A 22,786-nucleotide genomic window follows, 5' to 3' on the forward strand; every position below is an offset into this window, starting at 1 on the left:
AAGTCACAGTTAAAGCAGCTGAGTGGTTATACTGGAAAAAGCAGTGGAATAGCTAGGAGAGGTAGAATTACATTTTCAGGCTCCTGGAGTTTTACTTCTGGCTTCTGTGGGGGCAGGATCAGGTAACAAGTGAACCAATACAAATTCATGAGAAAACTTCACAGTAACTCCATTTGCTGTTTACTTCGAATCCACATGGAACTTTTTTCTTTAAGGAGGAAAACTACCAAACTGTACAATACGGTTTTCTTCCTCCTCAGATTTAACTTGACCATTAGCCAAGCTTGCACACCTCTGCGTTTGTGGAAGTTTGCATGGTATGTTTCTTCATGGTCTAGTCTGATCTAGTCTGCTGGGGCTGATGTTTGTGCGTGTCAGGAACTGAGTGTAAGAGTTTTGCTCGTGTCTGACTTTGTGTAATTTCAAAAATATTATTTCTTTGTATAACGTGTGTTATACTGTATCTCAGTACTGTGTCATCCAACCACCTTCCTGCTGAGGGGACAGTTACACAGTCAAGGAGGAGGCAACTTGATGCAGTCCACCAAAGGAAATTAACTTGACAGTGCTCAGTGCAAATGTTACAGAAGAGAGAATTTGGGTTTATGTTACAAAATCTCTAAACTGATTTTAATCAGTCAGTCTCACACCTGCATACTCAAAGCATCAGGATGTATGTGTTCACGTGGTCTGGTGAGGATTGCTCATGTGCAACACTGAAGACAAAAGGGCTCTGGCTGTTGAGTCCTCATTGCTTTTTCTGGGCTCCTGGGAGTGAGTGGTGACAAATGATTTTATACAGGGCTTTTTGCCTTTAGTATCCCGCAACTATGCTGGCATGGTTATTTTGCCTCTAGAGTTTTGCTTAATTCAGCCTCCATAAATTTTAGGCAAGTCTGCTGTCCATTTGTCTGTGTGTTCTCATGCTGAATTTGTTTGCACTGTAATATGACTTCTTGCTGTGTCCACAGGATAAGGAGTGGCGTATGTGATGTGCTGTGACAGCAAATTGCTATTGTTGCTCTTCTGCTGTTGTCCAGGTGCAAGGTCCTGGTCCAAGAGTTGGCTGTGATGTGGCCTTACCAGAGCTCAAGCCTGCTTGTCTTGATGTAAACAAGGCATTTTTAATTTTCCTGCAGTCAGCTTTGTCCTTTGTTATCTGTGTGTGCCACCGTTTTCACCTTGGTTTTGCTGCTGCTTCCAGTAGTGCGTACATTTCCATTCTTACTTCATTCATATCAGCCTTCATATTTCTGTTGCAAGACTCAATACACATGCACTGGAAAAGTCAAAGTTATGATCGAGCCCAGTTCCTGACATTGCTGCTGTGTGAAGTACTGTAGAACAAATATCTAATCTCGAAATAAAATATGGATATTTTTACAACAAGAAGAAATTAGTCTTTACAACAGTGGTAACGTACACTTAATTATTTCAGTCTTTCTTTTACAGCCCTGAGACATCTGATAGTTAATTCAATCAGCTCTGGAAGTAGAAGAAATCTAGTTCAGATTCTCTAACGACCTCAATAGAATTCTTTAACAGCACTTTGAAAGTGCACAAAAATTAGACAGGATGTGTTTAGAAGTGTTTTCAACTTAATGTTTCAGTAGGATGGACTTCTAAGGATTCAATTTAAAGAGCAAGTAGTCCTGGCTAACACAGTGTGATGAACCAAGCTGATGAAAATTAAGTTTAAAAAGCAGATCATCTTTTTCTTCTAGTAATTATGTTAGTATACCACAAAAAACTTTCAATTTAATTACCTTTTTGCATAAGAGAAGCCCTTTACGTAAATAGTGTCTGATTGCAGACAGAGAATCTGGTTTTACTTCTCTGCTCATGAGCAACAACTTGAAGGGCCACCAACCACAAGACCTTCCGAACTCAGCACCGCTCTGCTCCGAAGCCTTGGTGTTCCCAAAGCTGGCAAAGTCTACACATGTAGCAGTGCTGTTGGCTGAGGGGGGCAAAAAAGCAGAAATTATGAACCTTCTCCAGCCCATTCTCCTCACCACTCCCAGGACAGAAAGACCATGAATACCAAACCCGTTCCGGAGAGGGAAGGAACAAGCAGAGGAGTGTTAGAAGCAGGGCTGCGCCGCAGACACTGTAGCACTATGGCCTTGCCAGGGAATAGTAACTTGGAAATTTGTGTAGGGTTGTGTTTCCTTAAGGAGAACGTGAATGAAGTAAGGGTCTGCTGCCCGTACTAGGTTGGGTGCTAAATGCTGCTGTCTCACCCCCATGCCTGGTCTGATATGTACCGAGCTCATCAGGGCAAGGACTGGTTCGAAAACAGAAAATGGCTATGGAAAATGCTCCGAAGAAAGTAAATGTTTTCTGTGGATAAGATAAACACAAGGACTGCCTGTGGGGAGGGGGGTGGTGGAAATTAAATAGGGTCATTCATGCGGAAAGCAGAGATGCTGGCAGTTTCTCTTAAGTTCTTCAGAAAATCTCTTCCTGTAAAGGATGCCCTGCCTCCGACTTGCTGGTCCAGTTTAGGACAGGGAGAAAAAGTTACCTTCCCAGAAGAGGTATCATTAAATGACAGGTATTTGCATTGTAGCACTGGTTAGAGCCGAGTACACTGTGAGCAGATTTCTGTCCTGTGCAGCTGTAGCACATCAGGCTGTTAGGCAGCATGAGCAGTAACATCTGCTGCAGAGTGGCTGTGGTGCTTGCTGGAGGGTTTCTCATCTTGGCCACCTCTTTCTGCAGAACATATGCGTAGCGATTGCTGTGGAAAACTGTATCCCCCTCAGTCAAATTTGGTTGAATTTAACCAGCAGGTTAAAATTGTAGTGGAAGAAGTGCTAGGATGGATGGATGACCTCACTGCATCAGTTTAGTGGCTTTTTGAAATGAAGTTAAAGATAGGTAGGGGGAGAGCAGGAAGAGAAGGCGTCCTGTCATAAGAACTGTCTGGAGGGAAGGTGGGAAGGCATCCTTCTGAAAGCTCTGGCACAAAGAGGAGTTTATAGCAGTGGCTGTTACTTTAAATCTGTTTTGAGCAGCGGGATGTATGGAGATGAACAAGCTTACAGCATTTAGAGTGGGGAGGAAGGAGATGGTTTCCACATCGTCCTGGTGCACTATAAATGGCTCTGGCTGGTGGAGCGGCTGCATGACGCACGAGGCAAGGGAGAGGATGCCAGGGTTGCTATCATTTTGGTTTTGCTCCTTCTCAGGAATGGGTGGCAGCAACCACTTCTGATGGTTTCTAAGGCCTTTTCAGTTCCAGGCCCATATGAACAAAGAAAATAGTCAAATAGGATTTTGGAAGCTCTAAAAACCTAAAAAGCAACCACTTGTTCCTTTAGGAAGGTTTCCAAAACAATGGCTGGCAATAAGAACAAATGATCCAAATATATTTCCAGAAAAAATTCTTAACTGTAGAAGTAAGCCTGGATTTTACTGATCATATGGTATGAATTCAAAATGATGCCCAAACTTTTATAGCTCCCACTGGATTCTTGAGGGTTTTCCCTGTTTGAGATTCTTAAGAGCATCAGGTTGCCAAAATGCTAGTACTGTATATTTGGGCTGGTTAAAGAGCTGTGGGCATTTTTCTCCAGCCTGTTACATAAATATACAATCTGTAGAATTATTTGAAAAATTTAACATTGTTGTCACAGACAATTGACTATAAATTTATTTATAAATGGGGAAAACTAAGCTAAGACTGTCACACAATATATGTTGTAATTTGGGAGGAGATTGGAACCAGTGTTTTCTGGCAGCCACATATTATTCATTGGGATGGTTCTTTTTAATCCATTATCCAATGTTTGCCTCCCATACTTGGTGACAAGCCTGATGTTGCATATTTGCCACCACTCTTGTATTTTCTGTCCATAACATAAAAAGGAAACATGGCTTTGAACTTCTGTCCGGTTGGATCCTGATTGTATGACTCAGAGCAGGAGACTAAGGTCCAAGTACACAAAAAGATGTGGGTGACAAAACAGGATTTATGGGGAGGAACAGTGACCTGGATTATCACTTTCCATGGATGATTTATATATGTTTAATAAGCAACCACAGTGACAGATCCCCAACAGGCAGAAGAGAGGAATTTACAGCTACAAAACACTTGCCTGCAGGGGTCTGGCAGTCCTAGCCAGGCTACTCAAGCCAAGCTATTGCTATCAGAAAAGTGTTTTCCAGAAAGAGAAAATAGTTAAGAATTCACTAGGGCATTTGTTATGGTTGTGCACTGAAGATGAATGTCTTCCTGATTTTCATTCATTTTCATATTTTTGGTAGTCTAGGATTATCCCCATCGTTTCCTCGAGTGTTCTGGTTAAGACAGTTGGTCCCCACTGAACAGGTTCTCTCTTACGTTTCTTTGTACCACCTTTCAATATGAACATGCCTGTGAGTTGTTTCTCCATTTCCCCAATTATCCCCTATGTATCCCTCAGTCAAGAGCAGTGATAGCTGGAGCAATGTTGTCTCTGTTTAGAGTAAGTGATAAGACGCGATGTGTTGTATGTGACCATATTTGTAAGCATTGTAACTGCGTGCAAGGTCTGCTTGCTCCTGACTCTTTTGTTGGTGACATGTTCAAATTAAAAGGATTTTAAATTACATTTTCAATGTGTATGCCTTAACATTTCAAATAGGAAGGTGAAATTCTCCTAGAGGTATATGATGATCGAGTTTAATTACTTAGGTAAGCAGCATACAGGGTGACACCCTTATTTCACACTATTACGATATGTAGTGCGCTGCTTTTGAAATACAGAGGAACATCTCTTATAGTGTTTTCTATCATGACAGTTCCTTGTAACTTGGCCTCCTAATCTTGTCCTACCTGGAGCTGCTGGCACTCAGCTGCAGGCCTTTTCCTTTTAACATGCCCCCTCTAACAGTCAACCACAACTATTTCATGGTATTTTTACATCTGATGATTTTGTTTGTAGCAAACCTCAGTTACTTGCTTCTGGATGTGCCTGATTAGTCATTGTGTCATCTGAAGAAGCTTAGTGAGGTCAATCTGTATAAGGTATTGATGGTGGATGATAAGATTGTAACATTGTAGGATAGCTGTATGCTTTCTTTTGTTTTTCCATAATGTTTGAAAGGTAATATGAATAAAGCAGTGTAGCAGCCCACAGCTGCTGGAATCAGAGTTGTTTGGATGGCACAACGTGGTTCGGTGACTGCTGATGGAAAAGCAGTAAGGTGCTTGGTTCCCTTCTCACCTGGAAGTCCTTTGTCTGCAATACCCACCTATGAAGAGGTGCAGTTCCAACCCAAACATTTGTGAGAGTAGGGTATGAGCTACAAACGGAGAGGACGTGTTCTGCTTTTAAGAGGGTTGATTCAAACCGTTTTCCTGTGTAGTGGAGAAACCACAACCTAAGACCATCCCATCAGAGCGCAGCAGGGGTTGAGGGTTATTGTGGAGTGATGCAGGGAGGAAAGTGGAACTGGGTTGTTGGCTGTGAACGTCATTTTAGGTTTGGGCTCAACTTCATGCTGTAAGTGATTGTGATAATAAGATGTGGAAGTCATGGAAGGACTGATGGCTGTTTTGGTGTGGTCACTGCTTCCAGAACTGTGTGGCACCTTCATAGCCAATTCATTATTGCAAGGGGATTTTCTGGAATGCCAGAGATTAACTATTTTGTATTGCTTCATCTGTTAGTGGGTTTGGGAATGGGAATACCCCAAGCAGAGAAACACTGTCGTTTTCTTGTCTGTCATGGGTACCCAGTGACTGGACTTCATTAGATTTCTTTTGAGGTCATAGACCTCAAACTTCACAAATCTTATGAGGTTCTACTGGTCACGGGCAGCACTGAAGTCTCAGGTTTCTACCTGGGTGTCATGTATAACACTTGCAATGAATAAGGCTGCTGCTTAGAAATTTTCCTGCTATGATACCAAAATCATGAAGGCCCAGAATTATATTGCCTGCATTTTTTCCATTTTCATTAAACAGCCATGGGATCTTGCTCAGAGTACTAGTATGGATAGTGAGCCCAGTATAGGATGAGTGTTTTCTACAGGGACACTGATTTAATATACTTCACAGGGAGTTTTGATCCATGCCTACAAAGGTAATGGTAAGTAAATGGAGAAAAATCAAATACAGATGAGAAAATGGAATGTTATATATGGTAAAATAAAGAGACAGACATTGGATTAATTACATCCAAGAAACATTTCTAACCAAGCTCCAGGATTCCAGAGTGTTAATCTCATCAGTCTGATATTATTATCCAGCTGCCAGCTCCTGGACACTTACGGAATCACAGAAATTCATGTCAGATACTGAATCAGGTTAGAAATTTAAATTAATTATTGAAATGTAGCTCCAGTTTCTTGTTTGAACTTCATTGTAATTTTCTGTACTGAATTACTGACCCACCAAATTCTCTTATAAACAGTTGCCTGTCATTATGCTGCTGAAGTAGTCCAGGTTTTTCCATAAAACCTGAAGATGTATTTATTTTCAGCAGGGATTACCATTCCTGCCAGTGGAATCCCAGTAGTTTTGGCTAATTGTAATATGGCTGTAAGTATGTGATTTCCATGGAAACTAATTTAGTTACAGGAATTTTTGTCCTTTTCCTTATATTGATGGCTTTGCTTAATGTGGTTGCCAAACACATGTATGGTTTAGAGTAAAACTCGATTAAAATTGGAGTAGATTATTTATACTGAACTGCTCGGTAGGTGTATGTGTGGGTTTTCTGGATGACGCAGGAACTGCTTGACTGTCTCTCTTGGATTTGTGCTGTTAGCAGATAAGGAAAAACCTCCTCAAACAGGACATGTGCTGTTGACATCTTGCCTTGTTAGACCCTAGTGTTCATAGCAACACCTTAATGCAATACTAATTTAAATTCTTAATCAAATGGTTCCTTAGTCTGTGCAAAATGTCATTAGGTTTATTTCAGTTTAAGATACTTGGGTTTTAAAGAAATTTTCTTGTAATATTATTCCAGGGTGGGATAATGTTTATGTGGTATTTCCAGTTCCAAACTTGTAGAGACAGTTTTAGAACTAACCTTATATTTTAAACTTTTCCTGTTTTACTTCCACCACCCCCCTTATGAGACTGACAGTTATCAAGCTATGGGTTGGGTTTTTTAAAGTTGCCAGTGTGCCGTGAGCTTGAATTCAGTCTTTACAGAGTTTTTGTCTAAAAATGTCTTCAATGGTTTTTAGGATTTTTGTGGGGGGGTTTGTTGTTGTTGTTTAAAGAAAGTATTTGAAAATGCCATATGGGAATGTTAAGCAAGGAATCCAGAGGCAGTACTGTTGGAATACATCTAAGGACTGGAGGATGCTTAGTAGTAATATTAAATTAATCTAGCTTATTATTAACTTTCATTTTAGGAGTTACCTTATTGGCACACCAGAGCAATTCTTTACTTGTTAGGTACCGGCATATGAGTCTAGTGCCAGGAGTCTGGAGTTTCCTTATTTTTTTAAAAAATACTCTTGTTCCCCTCTCTGATAATTTTTAGATATTATTGAGATCCCTTGTGCCTATTGAAGTCAACATAGGCACCTACCTATGCTAGAAAAATGCTGGTTTTGGCTCGGTGTTGGTAGTGCAGCCTTGGTGCACAGCGGGCCCGAGGCAGCAAGGTAACACAGTAAATTGTGTCCAGAAAATGTAGCAATTGGCGTTAACTTTGAGACTGTTACCACAAGGTTCATCAGAAGTTACTTTCCCGTGCTGTTGAGCTGGCCTCTATCTGAAGAGTCATATCAGCTAAATGATAGAAATTGCTCATCTGATGCAACTGTGTACTATATTTTCAAAATACAGCGTACAGAGATTTCAAAGCACTACAGGAAATGTCAGTTTGAATTGCTTCACGAGCTACAAGGATGAGAAAACATCAGAATGGATGGTAACATTGATTTGTAGAGTGCTGTTTAAGAAATATCCAGTATTAATATCAAAAAATCAGTTTTGACAATCCATTTAAACAGTAGGTGTATGTGTTTCTGCGTATACCCCAAGTTTCAGTGTATGTTAGCCAAGCGTAACGTGTTTCACATTTGCAGCTATCACTTCCCTTCCTTAAAGTGCTCTCACATGTTTAACATTTGTCTAGATTAACCCTGTTTCTGATCAAAACCTCTTTTATAATAAGAATGGTCGAGCATAGTGTTGGGAGTGATAGCATGCTGCTGACCTGCATAATGACAATAAAATAAAATCCGCGTTCTGAGCATGTTACCTTTTCACTACCTTCCTTGTGGGGCCCATTTTTTTGCTCACTAGCTGATGGCTCAGTGAAGACTTCGGCTGAGATGTCTGCAGAGAGATGAAAGCCTTTTCCCCTGATCTTTTATTCTTAACTTAGAACTGAGCAAAGCGTATTAGTAGTCTAATTATGCCTTCTAGACAATTTATATGAATGTAAAGATACAGAATATGACAGAAACATATTAGTAGATGCATAAATCATATTATACTTGTATTCAGAATCTGACTGCAAACGCGAATAGCTTTTGAACATACAATTATTTATTATTTATAATGTGATGCACAATTTTTTGTCTTTCCAGGTATGGCATGAACTGCCTCATTCAGTTTGAGGATTTTGCTAATGCTAATGCATTCCGCCTCCTGCACAAGTACCGTAACAAGTATTGCACTTTCAATGACGACATTCAAGGTAACAGACTCCTTCTCTTCTCTTCGTTTTTGTGATGCTTACAAGCCAGAAAAATTAGCCTGAATTCATGTACCAGAGGGAGAAAAATGTATCAGCTTTCCTGTGATGCTTGGAGGTGTTCAGTACTGGTCACATTTTGCTTTGGGTTTCCTCAGCTTGGGTTTCTGGTGAGCTGTGTTTGCTCCTAGTGTCTCCCCTCTCATTATGCTTCATGCTTTGTTTAGATGTTCACTCTTCAGGGTTTTTTTAATAGTTTAGTGTGTGAATGGCTTTCTCATATAAATTATTAACTTCAGATCGTTGGGCAAATGTCAAAGCTCAAGCCTGGACTGTACTTCCCTCAGTTTTTATGTCACTTCAGTGACAACTGCTTCACTGTTCCTCCATGCAGCAGAGCTTGCTTGATAAATGTCAGTCTGTATTTCAGTTCTTGAACTGACAACTCGGTTAAATATCCTTCTAATTTTCCTTGCAGTCTCAGGGCTGCTTTCAATTTTAGAGGGAAATTATCCCCCTGACTCTACTTTCCCATCAGAATAATTTGTAGCAGCTGGCAAAAGGAAAAGATCTAGGATGGGAAACGTCAGCAAGGGGGATTCCCCCAGTGTTCAGTCTAGATGGGCATCATGTCCCTTCCCTCCTGAAAGTAAAGACAGGCAGGGCTGAAGTGACAGATGCTGCTGCTTGGGTTGCCTTATTTCATGTCAAAATAACTTTCTCTAGGGCAGTAGGCTCCCATCCGTGAGAGGAGACTGAAGTCAGACAACCTGCTGGAGAGAGGTACCCAAGGAGGGCCCTGGGCACCCATCTGCCTCTTACCGCCTCATGTGTCCTTGGGTAGATGGAGGTCCTCAGCAGTGACAGGATCAAAAATGGGAGTTTGCCGTGACACTTTAAGCCAAGTGTTAGGAGCTTGAGTTTTCCAGAAAGTCATTCTTGAGTCATTCTTGGAACCTAGGTCTTATTTCAGGGACTCGGCACATAGTGGTGCATTCAAATAGCCCTCGTCTTTCTGCTGTTTAGGGATTTGGCTAGCCATATGAAATTGAAAGAAATGTTTAATAAGTTTCATGGAAGGGTTTGTGTCTTTTTTCACTGCCTTCAGTTATTCAGAAAAAGGCTTCCTATATATCTTAGTGATGCAATGAGGAGGACCTTTAAGTACCTCAGATCTAAAAAACCTGTAATGTATAATCCTGACTCCTGCCAGACACTATAAAAGATAAAGAAAATATGGCAAGCTGAATACCCGTTTGCAGGTAGTAACTTGGAAAATGCAGTTGCCTTCTGTTAGCTCGCACCTATTTGCAGGGCGTCGGCATGTCCCTAACACCATTGCAGAACATTTGGAAAAAAGTGTCTGCCAAAACACTGATCTTATAAAACCACTAAAGGCTGGCCGTTAAGGGTCACCTATAGATGTATTTAAGAATTTCTGGAAACAGTTTTGTCTCCATCCCTGCTACAGCATGGTCACATCCTTTACTTTGTAACTTTTTCTATGTCCCCTCTCTGTACTCAAGGAATTAGGAACAAAGGCAAACAGGATTATTACCAACTGCTATAAATCTGTATTGGAATAATAAAATTGCTCTTATTTTATCATTCTAGAAAGTGTCTTGGGTTTTGGATGGGTGGTGAATTTTTTCTCTCTGCAATTATGAGAATTTCTTCATATTTATATTTTCAAATATGTTTTTACAAACACAATAACAATAGTGTCGCTTTAGGGAAAAATTATTCAATTCTTTCCTTGGATTCTTCTTTAGTTTTATTCTGATGACAAATCACCTTGCTGCTTTGTTGTTTTTTTTTTTTTTTTTTCCCTCTGTGAAACATAGAGAATGTGATTCTCGGAAATAAATATCAGTGAAAGCCTTGGGTTCAAAACAAATGCTTTTGTCTGGTTCTCCCTAATTATTAAGGAGCATTTTCCAAAATTGTTTTTTTTAAATCATAATTTCCTCTATGGGAGAAATATTAATTAATATCATAATGTCAAGCTTCACAACATTTAGAAATACCTGAATTAGATCAGGTTGATAGCTTTGCTCATCTCCAATATATTTAGGAAGAAGGAGTCCTAAGAACAGGGTGGAATTTTCTTCGAGATATGAGATGTGGGTGTTTTTTTCTCTCCAACCTCTGCCTGGGAATGGACCAATGCCAGAAGAAGAACTGGGGCTTGTGTTGCCAAAGCAAGCTGTTTATCAGGGTGGAAGATGTTTTCTTCTTGAAGACCCCTGGAAGGAGGCAGGGTTGCAATTCACAGTTTGAGAGGCTGCAAATTCCCTTGGAAAAACTATCCTGTTCCCTTCCCTGCTGCGGGGATATTGAACAAATCTCTTACGATCGGTTAAAGAAGTCCTAGGTACAAGTCCAGGATTGTAGTGTCTGAAATTCTGTCCTCTGGTGGAGTCAGCTCTGGTCGTACCTGCCTGCCCCTCATCAGAGCCAGCTGGGGCAGAGCAGGGTGCTGTACCGCTCCCTTTCCACCCCACCTTGGTTTTGGTGTGCCTGCTGAAAATGTTTTCACTGCTTGAGTACAGTCAGGGGCTTAAGGCACGCTTGCGCATCTTGGGAGCCGTGCATTTGTTTTATGTGGGTCTCTCAGTGCTTATCATGTGGTAGCTGGTTGTAGTCATTGCTGACGTGGATAAATCTGAAATAGCGGCATAGATTTCTCTAGCCTTGCTGCCTCTATGCAGGTCAATTATTTCAATTGGTTTGATTTTTTTCCCCCACACCTGTACTTCAAAATTGTCTCAACTGACAAACTTCTGCAGCATAACCCAATCCACACAAAATAAGTGTTTCTCTATGCAGTATAATACTGTTTTTATTCTGGTGCAGGGGTCCTCAAACTTTTTAACCAGGGGGCCGGCGCGGATGAAGTGGCAGCAGGCCATCTGCGGCTGCTTGGTTCCCCCCCAACCCCTGGCGGGGGGGTCTGTAAATACCGGGGGCCGGATTGAGGACCCTGGGGGGCCGTACCCGGCCCGCGGGCCGTAGTTTGAGGACCCCTGTTCTAGTGTAATAGTTCTTATTTCACTGTGCCCGCAGTTGCAATGCTTTCACCCATTATGGAGACAAAGCCTGTATTTTATGCCAACAAAAATATTTACATGGAGAGATTGCATTGGATTGAAATTAACTTTGGTATCCATCATGACCTTAGATGTCATTAGATTTTAACAGCTGTACTGTTTAATTGCATCAAAATTTTATGAAAAGAAACAGACCTAAAATAAAAATATAGAGCACACATAATTTAAGATGATTATTATTCCATCTTACTTGCGTGGTTTGATTTAAAATATATGCTAAATGTTCAGCAGGCTGCCATTTGAATAATTAGGAAAATTATACCTGGAAGTTATGTTATAACCAATTTAATGTTAAGTCAGCACAGTTCCCAGAAATCAGAATTTATCTGTCAAAAGCATTCTGCTTTTCAAGATTTAATTATTTTTAACATTGACATTGGAAATGATACATTTGGTACCTGGAAATTCCATTCTTGAAGTCAAGTCGTAAAGAAGGTTTGCGGTTTGTTGTTGTGGTTGTGATGGGCACGGGGCTTCCAATTCTTTCTCTGACCAAGAATTTGGAAAATGCAAAGTTGAATGACATGTAATGGCTCATATGTTGATATCATATATCTCAAATTCTGATACTATGTGCAAACTGTAGAAAACTTCTTTCATAATACGGAGTGACATTTGCTTCCAGGTGAACAGACACTGGGATTTTAAAAATAAAGTAATAAGAAAAATTCTATTGTGACATATACTGTAGGGTTATGTGAAGTACATGTTTTTTGCAGTACATTGAGGATATCACCTCTCTTACTCAGCGGTAAATTTACATTGAAGTCAGTATGCTTTCAAGTAAATTCCCCCCTGGAGCTTTTGCATATTTTCCAGGTATCTATACAAGTATGTGTATTTATGGGTTAAAAAAAGAAATCCGTTCTCTCCACGTTCCTGGGCAACCAGCTCCAGGTGGCCCAGCTTGAGCAGGGGGGTTGGTTGCATCAGATGACCTCTGAGCCTCAGCCACCCTGCGCGCGCTTCAGGGGCTCCGTATCCCTTTCCAAATACACCGAAGGGTTGCTCTTTTAGCAGGGCTCCAGTTCTCCTTCACCGGAGCCTTTCCCCCTCTGCACTGCCTGCCTGCTGCAGCTGCAGAGCAGGGCAGTGCACGTGCAGAGCTTTGAAAAGCCAGTTCCCGGCCAGGAGAAAAAAAGCCAGTGCTATTGAACTGCCCACAGCCACAGCACTGGCCTCACTGGCAACCAGGATTACACCTTTTAGAGATGGTCTTTACGCTCACCTTGTATCGCCACTAAGTATAGGAGAGGGGAATGGATTTATTTTGATCCTGGCACTCTATGCGGTGTTATTTGGCAGGCTGGCTGTGTCAACATGTGATTTCTATTATGCTGTGTATTGAGAAATATGGATTTTATTTTTAACACTTCCTAAACTTTTAGTCCAGAATGAATACTTCAGACTTTAGGATGTGCTGCAGAAATTCCTCTCCCTTTCTTGTTTTCTAGCATGTTAAGATGAGGTAGGGAAAATGACATAAAGGAACTATTCATACTTGATTACAAATTTTTAGTTTTTAAAACTTTAAATAATGGACAAATGCTTCGGTGCCCTAAGCCATTTCTTGCTAATTTAAATTAAGCTACATCCAATAAAAATGAAGTTCTTATTCCTCGTGTTTTGAGGCTTTTTTCTCCCTTTTTTCATTAATTGTGGCATCTGCTGAAAGAAGACTCTGTGCTCCAAAGCATTTATAATGTGCCAACCCCAAAAGGCCGTGTTCTCTAGGATTTCCTTTGACATATTCATGCTCACTTGTGCAGTTTACAGTAACAAGTAAGGCTAAAGAATCTTGGACAGAAAGCAAAGACTTGATAAAGAATAGTGTCCTTTGAAATTTTACATCTACCATATTTTTACAAGACATGGCTCACCTTCCTGGAAAACTATAACGAAGTGTTTGCTGCCATAGCAGTTGACACCACTTTAGAAATTATCCGTTGTTAAACTTGCCATTGTTATTCTTGTAGAAATTTGGGGGAAATGGAATCGGTTTTCAAAATCGTATCTGTGAACAATGTCTTATCTTATTCTGCACACAAGGGATTTAACCTGTGCTCTGTGGGAGAGGGAAGCGAAGCCATTTCTCTCCTTCCTATAGTGATGACAGTCAGAAAAGCAGCGAACTTCTGTTTCTGCTTCGTAATGTCCGTAAGAAGTGGTTAGGCTTTGGCAGACGGATGTGAATTGCATTTTGATTCTTTTCAAAAACGCAAGTCAGTATTCAGGGTGAAATTTAAGGTCATGCTGTTAGTCAGAGCAGTTCCGGTTAAACAGATCTGCTATTCACACTGCCGGTGCCCCCCTTTCAATAGGAAGGAATAAGGGAAGCTGCTGACGAGGAGTGATGACAGCCACTGCCAGCAGCAGTGATAGTGGGTTCAGTAATCTAATAAACTGAGTTATTATGCTTTTTAGAGTCAAATGGCTGAATAAAACTGATGTGGAGGTTTTTTAAAATACCATTTTTAGAGCAGTTCTTCTGTGCAAATTGTGATTCGTGAGGAATGTGTTATTTAAGCCTTTATATATTGCTATCATAACCTTTGTTATGAATTACCCTTATAATGAGCATACAGGTAGTGATAACTCACATCCTGTGTAAATAATCAATACAAAATGTTACTGACATTCAATGTATCTCTTTTCTTTTTCCTTAAAACAGAAGACAGTATTGTAATAGAATTAGTAAAGATATCCCAACTGGTAATACTTAATTGTAGTCCATTTTTCTGGCTAACAAGCTTAGCAACAGTACATCAGCCACGAAGATAAGCAGGATCCCACCATTCCCACCCGTTATAAGTTTACGGTGTTTCATTTTATCTCTCTTGCCAGAAAGCAGCTTGAAGAGCAGCTTTCCTGGCTCTTTGAGAAGTCCTTTGATGAGGACAGGGTGCTGCGGTGGCCACAACTTCTGTCTTCAACGACTAGAAGCAGGACCTTACAGTGCTCCAGCTCAGCTTTCTTTTTCAGACCAGCTGGATGGTCTTAGGAATGAGCCATGTAGGCTTCCTCCTCCCCTGCAAGCACAGCTGCGTAATATAAAATAGAAGAAAGAATTTGGCATCCAACGAGAGGATGGGATTTTTTTATTGCTGGTTATGAGGAGCGTTTGGTAGAGTACCAAGGGAAACGGAGAGCGCAGTCTGACTTCTCTCTTTTGCCATTTTTGGCCTTTGCCAGTTTGGCACTTGCCAGAGGAAGACTTAATTGCATCTGGGAAAGAAACAAGCTAGCTCTTGGATGCTGTGGGGTGGAAGTGTCTCAGCCCAGCGGTTGTTGTTCCCAAAGCTGTGTTGGAGAGGAACCATTTTTTAGATTTTTTTTATTTAGTAATGAGGGAGAAGAGAGCAGATGGTCTCACCTCTCAGAACAAGTCATAAAAATGACTAAATAACTAAAAATGACAAATTTGTATGGTCCAAACATTAAGTGAGCTGAGAACAAGGTGGCCTGTATTTCTGGTGATTGAAAGGAAAAGTCATAATCAAAAGCACGTAACAAACTTTTTAGTTCTAAAGACACGTGTTTGAACTGTTCGGGTAGACTTACCTCAAAAAGTGACTTTCTAAGGGGCCTTCTAACTCTAATATGTGTTTTTAAATTTTACTAAGGTTTACTATTTATTTTTTTAAAAGTGACTATTCATGAAATTCAGATGATCCTACCTATAAACCACAGTTTCAAGCCCAGCCTTCAAGACCAAAATGATGTCTTTTAAGGAGAGGTTTACCCAGTACCAGGCTGCTTACTATTTCCATTCTTTTAGTTCCTTAGCTACATGTATGTGAAAATTAATGGTCTGTGTACCTGCAATCTAAATACCTATTTTGAGCATGTCCTTGAGGTTATTGTAATGATTACTGTTACCTCAGCTTTAAATTTTGCCTGGCTTATGAAAGTGGACTTTGTGAATAGCAAAAGTACATCCTTCAGGGGAGCTGCATGTTGAGGGCAAATGTCCGATGTGCATAGTCTGGGTCAAGTCTTTCGGGGGGCCGGCCGTACCTATTTCACACTTTTTCTGAAGGAAAAAGTAGTAGCAATGTGGAATCTCCTCTCAAGAGCCACTGGGTGGCTTGTAGACAGTTGCAGTTAGGGCTGCGGTGATCAGGAACGGGAGCAGCAGATGTCCTTCCTGCAAGTTCTTGTGGGTTTCTCAAAATCATTTATGGCTTCATCTTTGGTTTCCTTGGGTTAGTCAATGGCAGCTGCTGCCTGGAGAAGGAAGAATTTGGTTCTTACTTCCAGAACTGAACAAGGGGGACATCTTAGGGCCTGTTTTTTTCTCCCTGTTGTTCAACTCTCTCTGAATCAAATAGTCATCATTAATCTTCAAAGACTGTTGAATGTCGAAACCCATTTTTCCGCTTTCAGTACCTAATTGTTAGTGGCTGAAACAGTTTTTTCAGTCCTGATGAAACCAGTGCTGCCTGCTATTGGTTCTTGGGAATCTCCTCTAGTAAGACACATGGAGCACAAATTTTCTACTGGCATAATCTGCCACACTTCCATATTCCCATCCACAGGATGTCTTTATGGGTTCTGTGAACTTGTTGAAAACTGATGCACTTTCTTAGTTTTTTTCCCCTGGTATTTAGTGGATCCAAGTTCCTTGCAGGAATAAGGACTCTTGACTGTCTTTTTTCGGTCCACCTTGTGCCTGGGCTTTAGTGACAATGATCATTCGTGAAAAATACAAGCTTGTTACCTGAAGTCAGTAATCCATGGAAGAAGGCCTTCCCCCTCCAGTAGGCTTTTCTGGGGAGGAGTTAACTGGTCTTTGGATCAGAAGAGCCAGATATCGGGCCCTGGTCACTAAATACTTCAGCCTGACAGAAGCTGACAGCTAGACTCAGCAGTGCTAATGATTAAGCTGCAGTGTTGTGTATAGATTTGGGTGCTGCAATTCAAGAAAGTTAAGAAACAAATGGATAAAGTCCAGAGGAGAGAAATAAGTGCTAAGTGTTTTAGAAAACATGACTTTCTGAAAAAAAGTGGAAGATATGGGATTGTTTCACATAAGAAAAAGCAGGCTGGACATCATCAGCCACCATTAACTCTCTGAAGTTCCTTCCCCTGGTTTTGCTCCATGTTCAACAGGCAGATGAATCCACAGTCTAACATGGTTTTTTTTTTCATTAGTATTGTCAGTGTGCCTGTTGCTGCAAAGGCGTCTAATGGTAGATATCACCCCTGCCATGGGAACTCATTCTTAATAAAACTTTATTTGTTAACTAAAGAAGTGGAATCTCATTTGATTCTTGTTGAAACTGAAAAAGAACACGAAACAGAATCAACCCCATAAATATGCATGAGTTGGTACTCAGAAATACTGAGTGGTCTGTTGGCTCATTTTGTTGCTTGTTTTTTAATCTGTATCGGTATGACATTATAACAAGATGTAGATAATATACATCTTGTTGCAAAGGGAAAAGAACAGGTTTTCCAGTGGTAGGAAATAAGAGGCCAAAACAGAAGACGGAAAAAACCCAAAAAACATTTAGATTTTAAGTTTTCTACAAAAAATATATTGAAGTGCTGGAATAGCTTGCTGAGGAGATCATAGGAGTGTTCAAAAGAAGATGGTAGGAACAAGTTAGGCAAAGGTCTGCCAGAAATCACAGATGTATGGTTGATCCTGCCATTGGGAACAGGTTTGAGTTAGACGCCTGCTTGAGATCCCTCTTTTGCTCTACTTTTTATTTATAGGTGTTTCTCCTGATGAGGACCAAAATCTTTCCATTCAAAGGCAGACAAGTATCTTAATCTTTGTGGTTCTGATTTGGAGAAGAAAGGCCTCCACAGGCTAAATCATAAAACTAAATCATAGGATCATAGAGTGGTTTGGGTTGCAAAGGACCTTAAAGATCATCTGGTTCCAACCCCCCTGCCTTTTCCCCCACTGTGGCATAACTGAAAGACAGAGTTAAAAGGTACTTCCAGTGTTTTAGGTGCTAGTATGCTGGAACCCATTTCACAGTGAACTTGAGTCCTGAGGGCTTTCAGACGCAGTAGGGTAGTTGGTGTCTTAAATAAGCTGGACTTACTCTTTTAGCTAGCTTAGCCTCTCTGTAAATGTTCACAGTTTGCTCTTCTACTCTGACAACATCCCCATGAGAAATAAAGTTTTATTTTACTCTTGTATTTTACTGTATTTGAAGTATATCTATTCAACAAATTAGACCAGTATTTTAATTTTCAGTATCTGGAGTCCTTCAAAATACTTCTGTCTGGGCTCTCACACCTTTTCCTTCTGAAAAGGTCAGAACCAAAATTTTTTTTAACAGTTCAAATGTCCCACCCATTATGGCCATCCAGTAGAATCGATCAATCATATTTTACTTAATGTTACTCTGAAGATAACCCCAGTTGCATTTAACTTACATAAGAATAAAGTAGAATAACTGCACTGAACTTTTTGTTACTGCCATAAATACTTGTATCTTTTAGGTGAAAGATGCTGTGGAATTATTTAAAATACAATGTTTTGTAATTATTTCCAGAATAACCAAATATATTCATGTTTTTTTTTTTTTTATTTCAGGAACTGCATCTGTGGCTGTTGCAGGTCTTCTTGCAGCTCTGCGTATCACCAAGAACAGGTTATCAGATCACACAGTGTTGTTCCAGGGAGCTGGAGAGGTATGTGTTCTTATACATCAGGAAAAACTGTACTATGAAGATTTTTCTTAATATTTAATCAAGTTACATATACCCAGTTAACAAGAAGATTAAATAAGTAGAATGATCACTAACACCTGCTGAAAGTTGGTTCTTAATTAAAATGTAAACTTACAAAAAAATCTCTGATCATCTGGTCAAGCCTTTTTCATAAGACATTTTGCAGAGCTCTGTTCTCTTATCAAAACTTAAGGTTTTAGCTCTTATAAATTACTTAATTGCTGTCAATATAAACAAACCAAATTTTTTGAAAAGATGGGGAAATGTATCAAGCCACCAAAGAGAAATGAAATAAAATGTATTTATCAGGGTCAGTGTTATTTAGTAAGAAGTAGTGCTCCTTTCATTTTTCCTGTCATTAAATATAGTTTTTCAGTATTCTGCATGTTGAGCTGATCAATTTCCGAAGACTTTTGTGCACGTTATTTTTTTATACCAATTTTTCAGTGTGATTTTCTAAGCCACTGACACACAAGTGAAGGTTGTAATTACCTACAGTGTGGCTAGCTGTCATCTCTTTTATGAAGTCTACAGCCCCATGCAGGCTTCTGAAAAATATTCATGTTCACTAAACATCCCAGTAGGCGCAAAATACTAATCCAGCTTTGTGTGGTCCAAATATCTTTAATTTGATTCAGTATTTGGTACTGAGATCAGGTCTGTAGTTTTCAGAAGAACTTGCATCCATGTCTGTCACGTCAATGGCTTTGTACATAAAGACTGTCTGTCTCTCTGAAGTTCCTTCCCCTGGTTTTGCTCCATGTTCAACAGGCAGATGAATCCATGGAGTCCAACGTTTTTTGTTTTTTTTTCATTAGTATTGTCAGTGTGCCTGTTGCTGCAAAGGCATCTAATTGGTAGATATCATCCCTGCCATGGGAACTCATTCTTAATAAAACTTTATTTGTTAACTAAAGAAGTGGAATCTCATTTGATTCTTGTTGAAACTGAAAAAGAACATGAAACAGAATCGACCCCATAAATATGCATGTGAGTTGGTACTGAGAAATACTGAGTGGTCTGTTGGCTCATTTTGTTGCCTGTTTTTAAATCTGTATGACATTTGATCTGTTGGATGAAATATTACAAAATCCAGTAAGAATGATACATGTTTCAGCAAAATATTGATAAGTGAATTTTTCTTGCCCCTGCTTTCACTGGGAGCACAGCCAAGTTTAGACTTACAAGACACATGAACAGTAGGTAAAAGGAGACTTACCTTCTTGATGGACATTTTAGAAAAAGATAACAGCAAAAAATCTTTTAGGATTGCATCTTACTTTCTGGTATGCAGAGTGTGATTTCCTGTAGTTTAAATTACCAAAAAACCCTAATGAACAAAATATTTCACAGAAGAAAAAATGTTTAATATATTCTGAGATTATTACATGGAATAAATGTCAGTGTTAGCATTTTTCATTAGAGTTTAAACATTTATAATGCTCTCCACACTGTAAATGCTATCTTAAGTTTTATCTATGCTATGACTTGATCTATATGATTTAAGATTTGTCTATATTATTTAGCTACATTATAGTTTCTAATTACCAAATGGTAGCAACAGTTCGTTAGAGTTTACTTTAAGAAAAAAAAATCCACTTTTAAATAAAATCAAGAAATTTTCCTAAAATAGTGGGTAAAGGAAAGAAATAAGCAGGGGTTTTCTTTCATTTTTGGTTTTATATGCTACTTTTCTTCTCTTTCCTTCAGGCTGCGCTGGGGATAGCAAACCTTATTGTTATGGCTATGGAAAAGGAAGGGATATCTAAAGATGCAGCTATCAAAAGGATATGGATGGTTGACTCCAAGGGATTAATAGTAAAGGTAATGCAATTTTCTCATTCTTTTAAATGTCATGATAGTTATTTGCAGTGTGTAGATAAAGGCAAGAAGGTATTTTCTGAGAAAGCAACTACAATTTATCTCTCCTGACATAGCAAGCTGTTTTTCTTTTCTAATGTGTATTAAATGAATGACAGACTCCCATGTTGCTGGGGGCAGGGGGCGCGTTATTACGCTTGGAGTTCCTGCTCTATTTCTGTTAGGGATGAACACATAATGAAGGGTATCTTTCTGCAGTTCATGAAAAAACATGTAAGGAAATAAATGTTCAGCTTGTGGGTTTAGTATTTCCTGTGTTAACGTGACGATTATTTGTTAGTACAGTCTTGCACAAAGATGTATAGATACATTATTAGGATCGCAAGCATGTCATCCTTCTGCAAGCACTGAGATATGTGGCATGAAATATCTTCTATGCACAGTGATATAGCTCATGTTGCAGATGTTGTGGTCTGCAGTGCTATCGACACTGGTCAGAATTTGAATCTGCTGAGAGGCTTCAGCAGTCACCCTTACCTCATTCCTTCCATGTGCCAAAATAAAGAAACATATGATTTCTATGCGCCAGAATAAAGAAACTGGTATGTTTTAAAAGGTGGTTATGTATTTAATAGTTTGTGAGCTACTTTAAAGAAATGGTGGAGAGAACAGTTGGCCTTACTTTTTCACTTTTCCTGTTGATTAGCGGTGTTTATGGTCTTTGTTGGTACTGTACTTATGCACAGTGTTCTTTAGCTGTCTAATATTTAAGTTCTTTTGTATTTCACACACATTTGCATCAGGAGCATGCATTCTGCAGTCAGAATCAGTGTTGGTTTATTGAACAGCATCACAACACCTTTCACTTGTACTGTTAAAGGGAAAATGCTAAGATCATAGATATTGAAATGGGAGAGTATTACTGAGGTCATCTTGGACATCCCATGCCAGAAAGCACAAAAGTAGCCTGATCAGGTACAGAAGAATGCTGGTATTTGCTACTATAAAAGACACAGGGGTTTTTTTCTGGTGGTTTTTTTTTGTTGTTGTTGTTTGTTTTAATTAGTGTTTTTAATCCTTTTGGGTTTCATCTAATTTAATGTGCTTTTGCATCAAAGACACGTGACTGAAGGCCTGTGTATCTTCTGTGGGTGTTGAAACCTAGAGGTTGCCTAAGAAGAATGGTGTGTTGCAGTTTCCTCCACCACAGAGGTTGGGATTATCAAATAATACAATTGAACTAAAATCACCTCCTGATGGTGTTAAGGAAGCAAAGGGCCAGAAGCGCGGGAACTTCTCAGCCATGAAGCAGTAAAACAGGTCTCAGCTGCATGTCTGTCCAGCCAGAGTGGTTATCCAGCCTTGCTTCTCTTCTGCTCGTTTCTTCTTCCTGCTTCTTTTACACCTCTCACTGCTAATTTGCTAGTCAGCCGAGAAGCCGGGTTGTTGCTTTTGGTACGCAGCGAGTCGTTCCTTTCACAGTTTCTAAATTTTTAGTGACTTGGTGACTGTATACTTTCCTCACCACCTTCTAGCTTCAGCGCTCTCAAGCAGTGCCAAAACCAACCAGCGTCTCACGCAGCCTCTAAGTTCCTTTCCTCTGCTTATTCTTCTTGGTGGGGCTTTGATTTGGATTTTGTCCAAAAAGTAGTTCACTGAATTTCATGTCCTACCTAGAGTATATTTGTGAACTGTTTGTGATAGCCAGACATAACAGCTGTCTGAGATAGACTAGGGCTGAATCTGTGGCCAAATGTTGACGCAAGCAATGGGAGCCAATAGTGCACATTTCACGCTGTTGCTGGTGTTCCTGGAAGAACTGGGAGCACCACTTTTCCCGTCCGGCTCTCCTGGGGCTCTTGAGAATGGGTGGGTGCTTACTGCTGTGCTGTGTTTGAGTAGAAAACCTGCAGGACCTAGAAGCTGGAGATACTTCAGTGCAAGGCCTGAGCTGGGCATAAGGAAACCTGTCCTTGGCCTAGGGTTCTGCAAGCCCTCTCTTGGCTTTCTCTGCAGCTGTTTTCCCCTAAAAAAAAAGAAAAAATAAAAAAATGCCCCTTCGCTAAAGAAAGAAAATACAACATAAGCCTCCTGAAGCTTGTGATTTAATTGCTGGGAAGTCATATATATAAAGTAAGTAACTAGGCTAGTCCTGGTTCCTTTTTCTGGCCTAAGAGAGAATGCTGTTCTTTAGGTCCACTTAAATTATTTTGGCTTTAGTTGCTTGCGGAAAAGTGCTGCAAGACTTGAAGGACCTTCCAAACCCTTAGAAGTTAGGTAAGAGAAGTAAAATGAGGAAGACTTGTAAGAAAACTGTAGAAAGGGAGGGAAACCTTTTCGTTATTGCAAGGATAAGATTTGCTAAGCTACAGCATAGATTGCCAGGTAACCGACTTTTGCTTAAACAAAACTGACTTCTCTCTCTTGTGACTAAGGAGGTGTATCAATGGAAATCTGTTCAGAGTCCCTTAAAATTTGCCTCACCAAAACCTGCTTGATCAAAAGTTT

The 22,786-nt window shown here is 39.9% G+C and overlaps 1 protein-coding gene across 1 annotated transcript in view; it reads left to right on the forward strand.

The window, feature by feature from the left end:
• The window catches only part of ME1 (malic enzyme 1), a 187,657-nt gene that overhangs the window by 138,671 nt on the left and 26,200 nt on the right, over positions 1-22,786 (forward strand). The window contains exons 7-9 of the mRNA XM_080389484.1: positions 8,548-8,657; positions 18,321-18,418; positions 20,168-20,281. Of these exons, the coding sequence (XP_080245610.1) occupies positions 8,548-8,657; positions 18,321-18,418; positions 20,168-20,281 (322 nt within the window). The remainder of the gene's footprint in view (positions 1-8,547; positions 8,658-18,320; positions 18,419-20,167; positions 20,282-22,786) is intronic.

This window comes from Falco punctatus (assembly GCF_963210335.1).
Source record: "Falco punctatus genome assembly, chromosome: 5".
NCBI classification, from domain to species: domain Eukaryota; kingdom Metazoa; phylum Chordata; class Aves; order Falconiformes; family Falconidae; genus Falco; species Falco punctatus.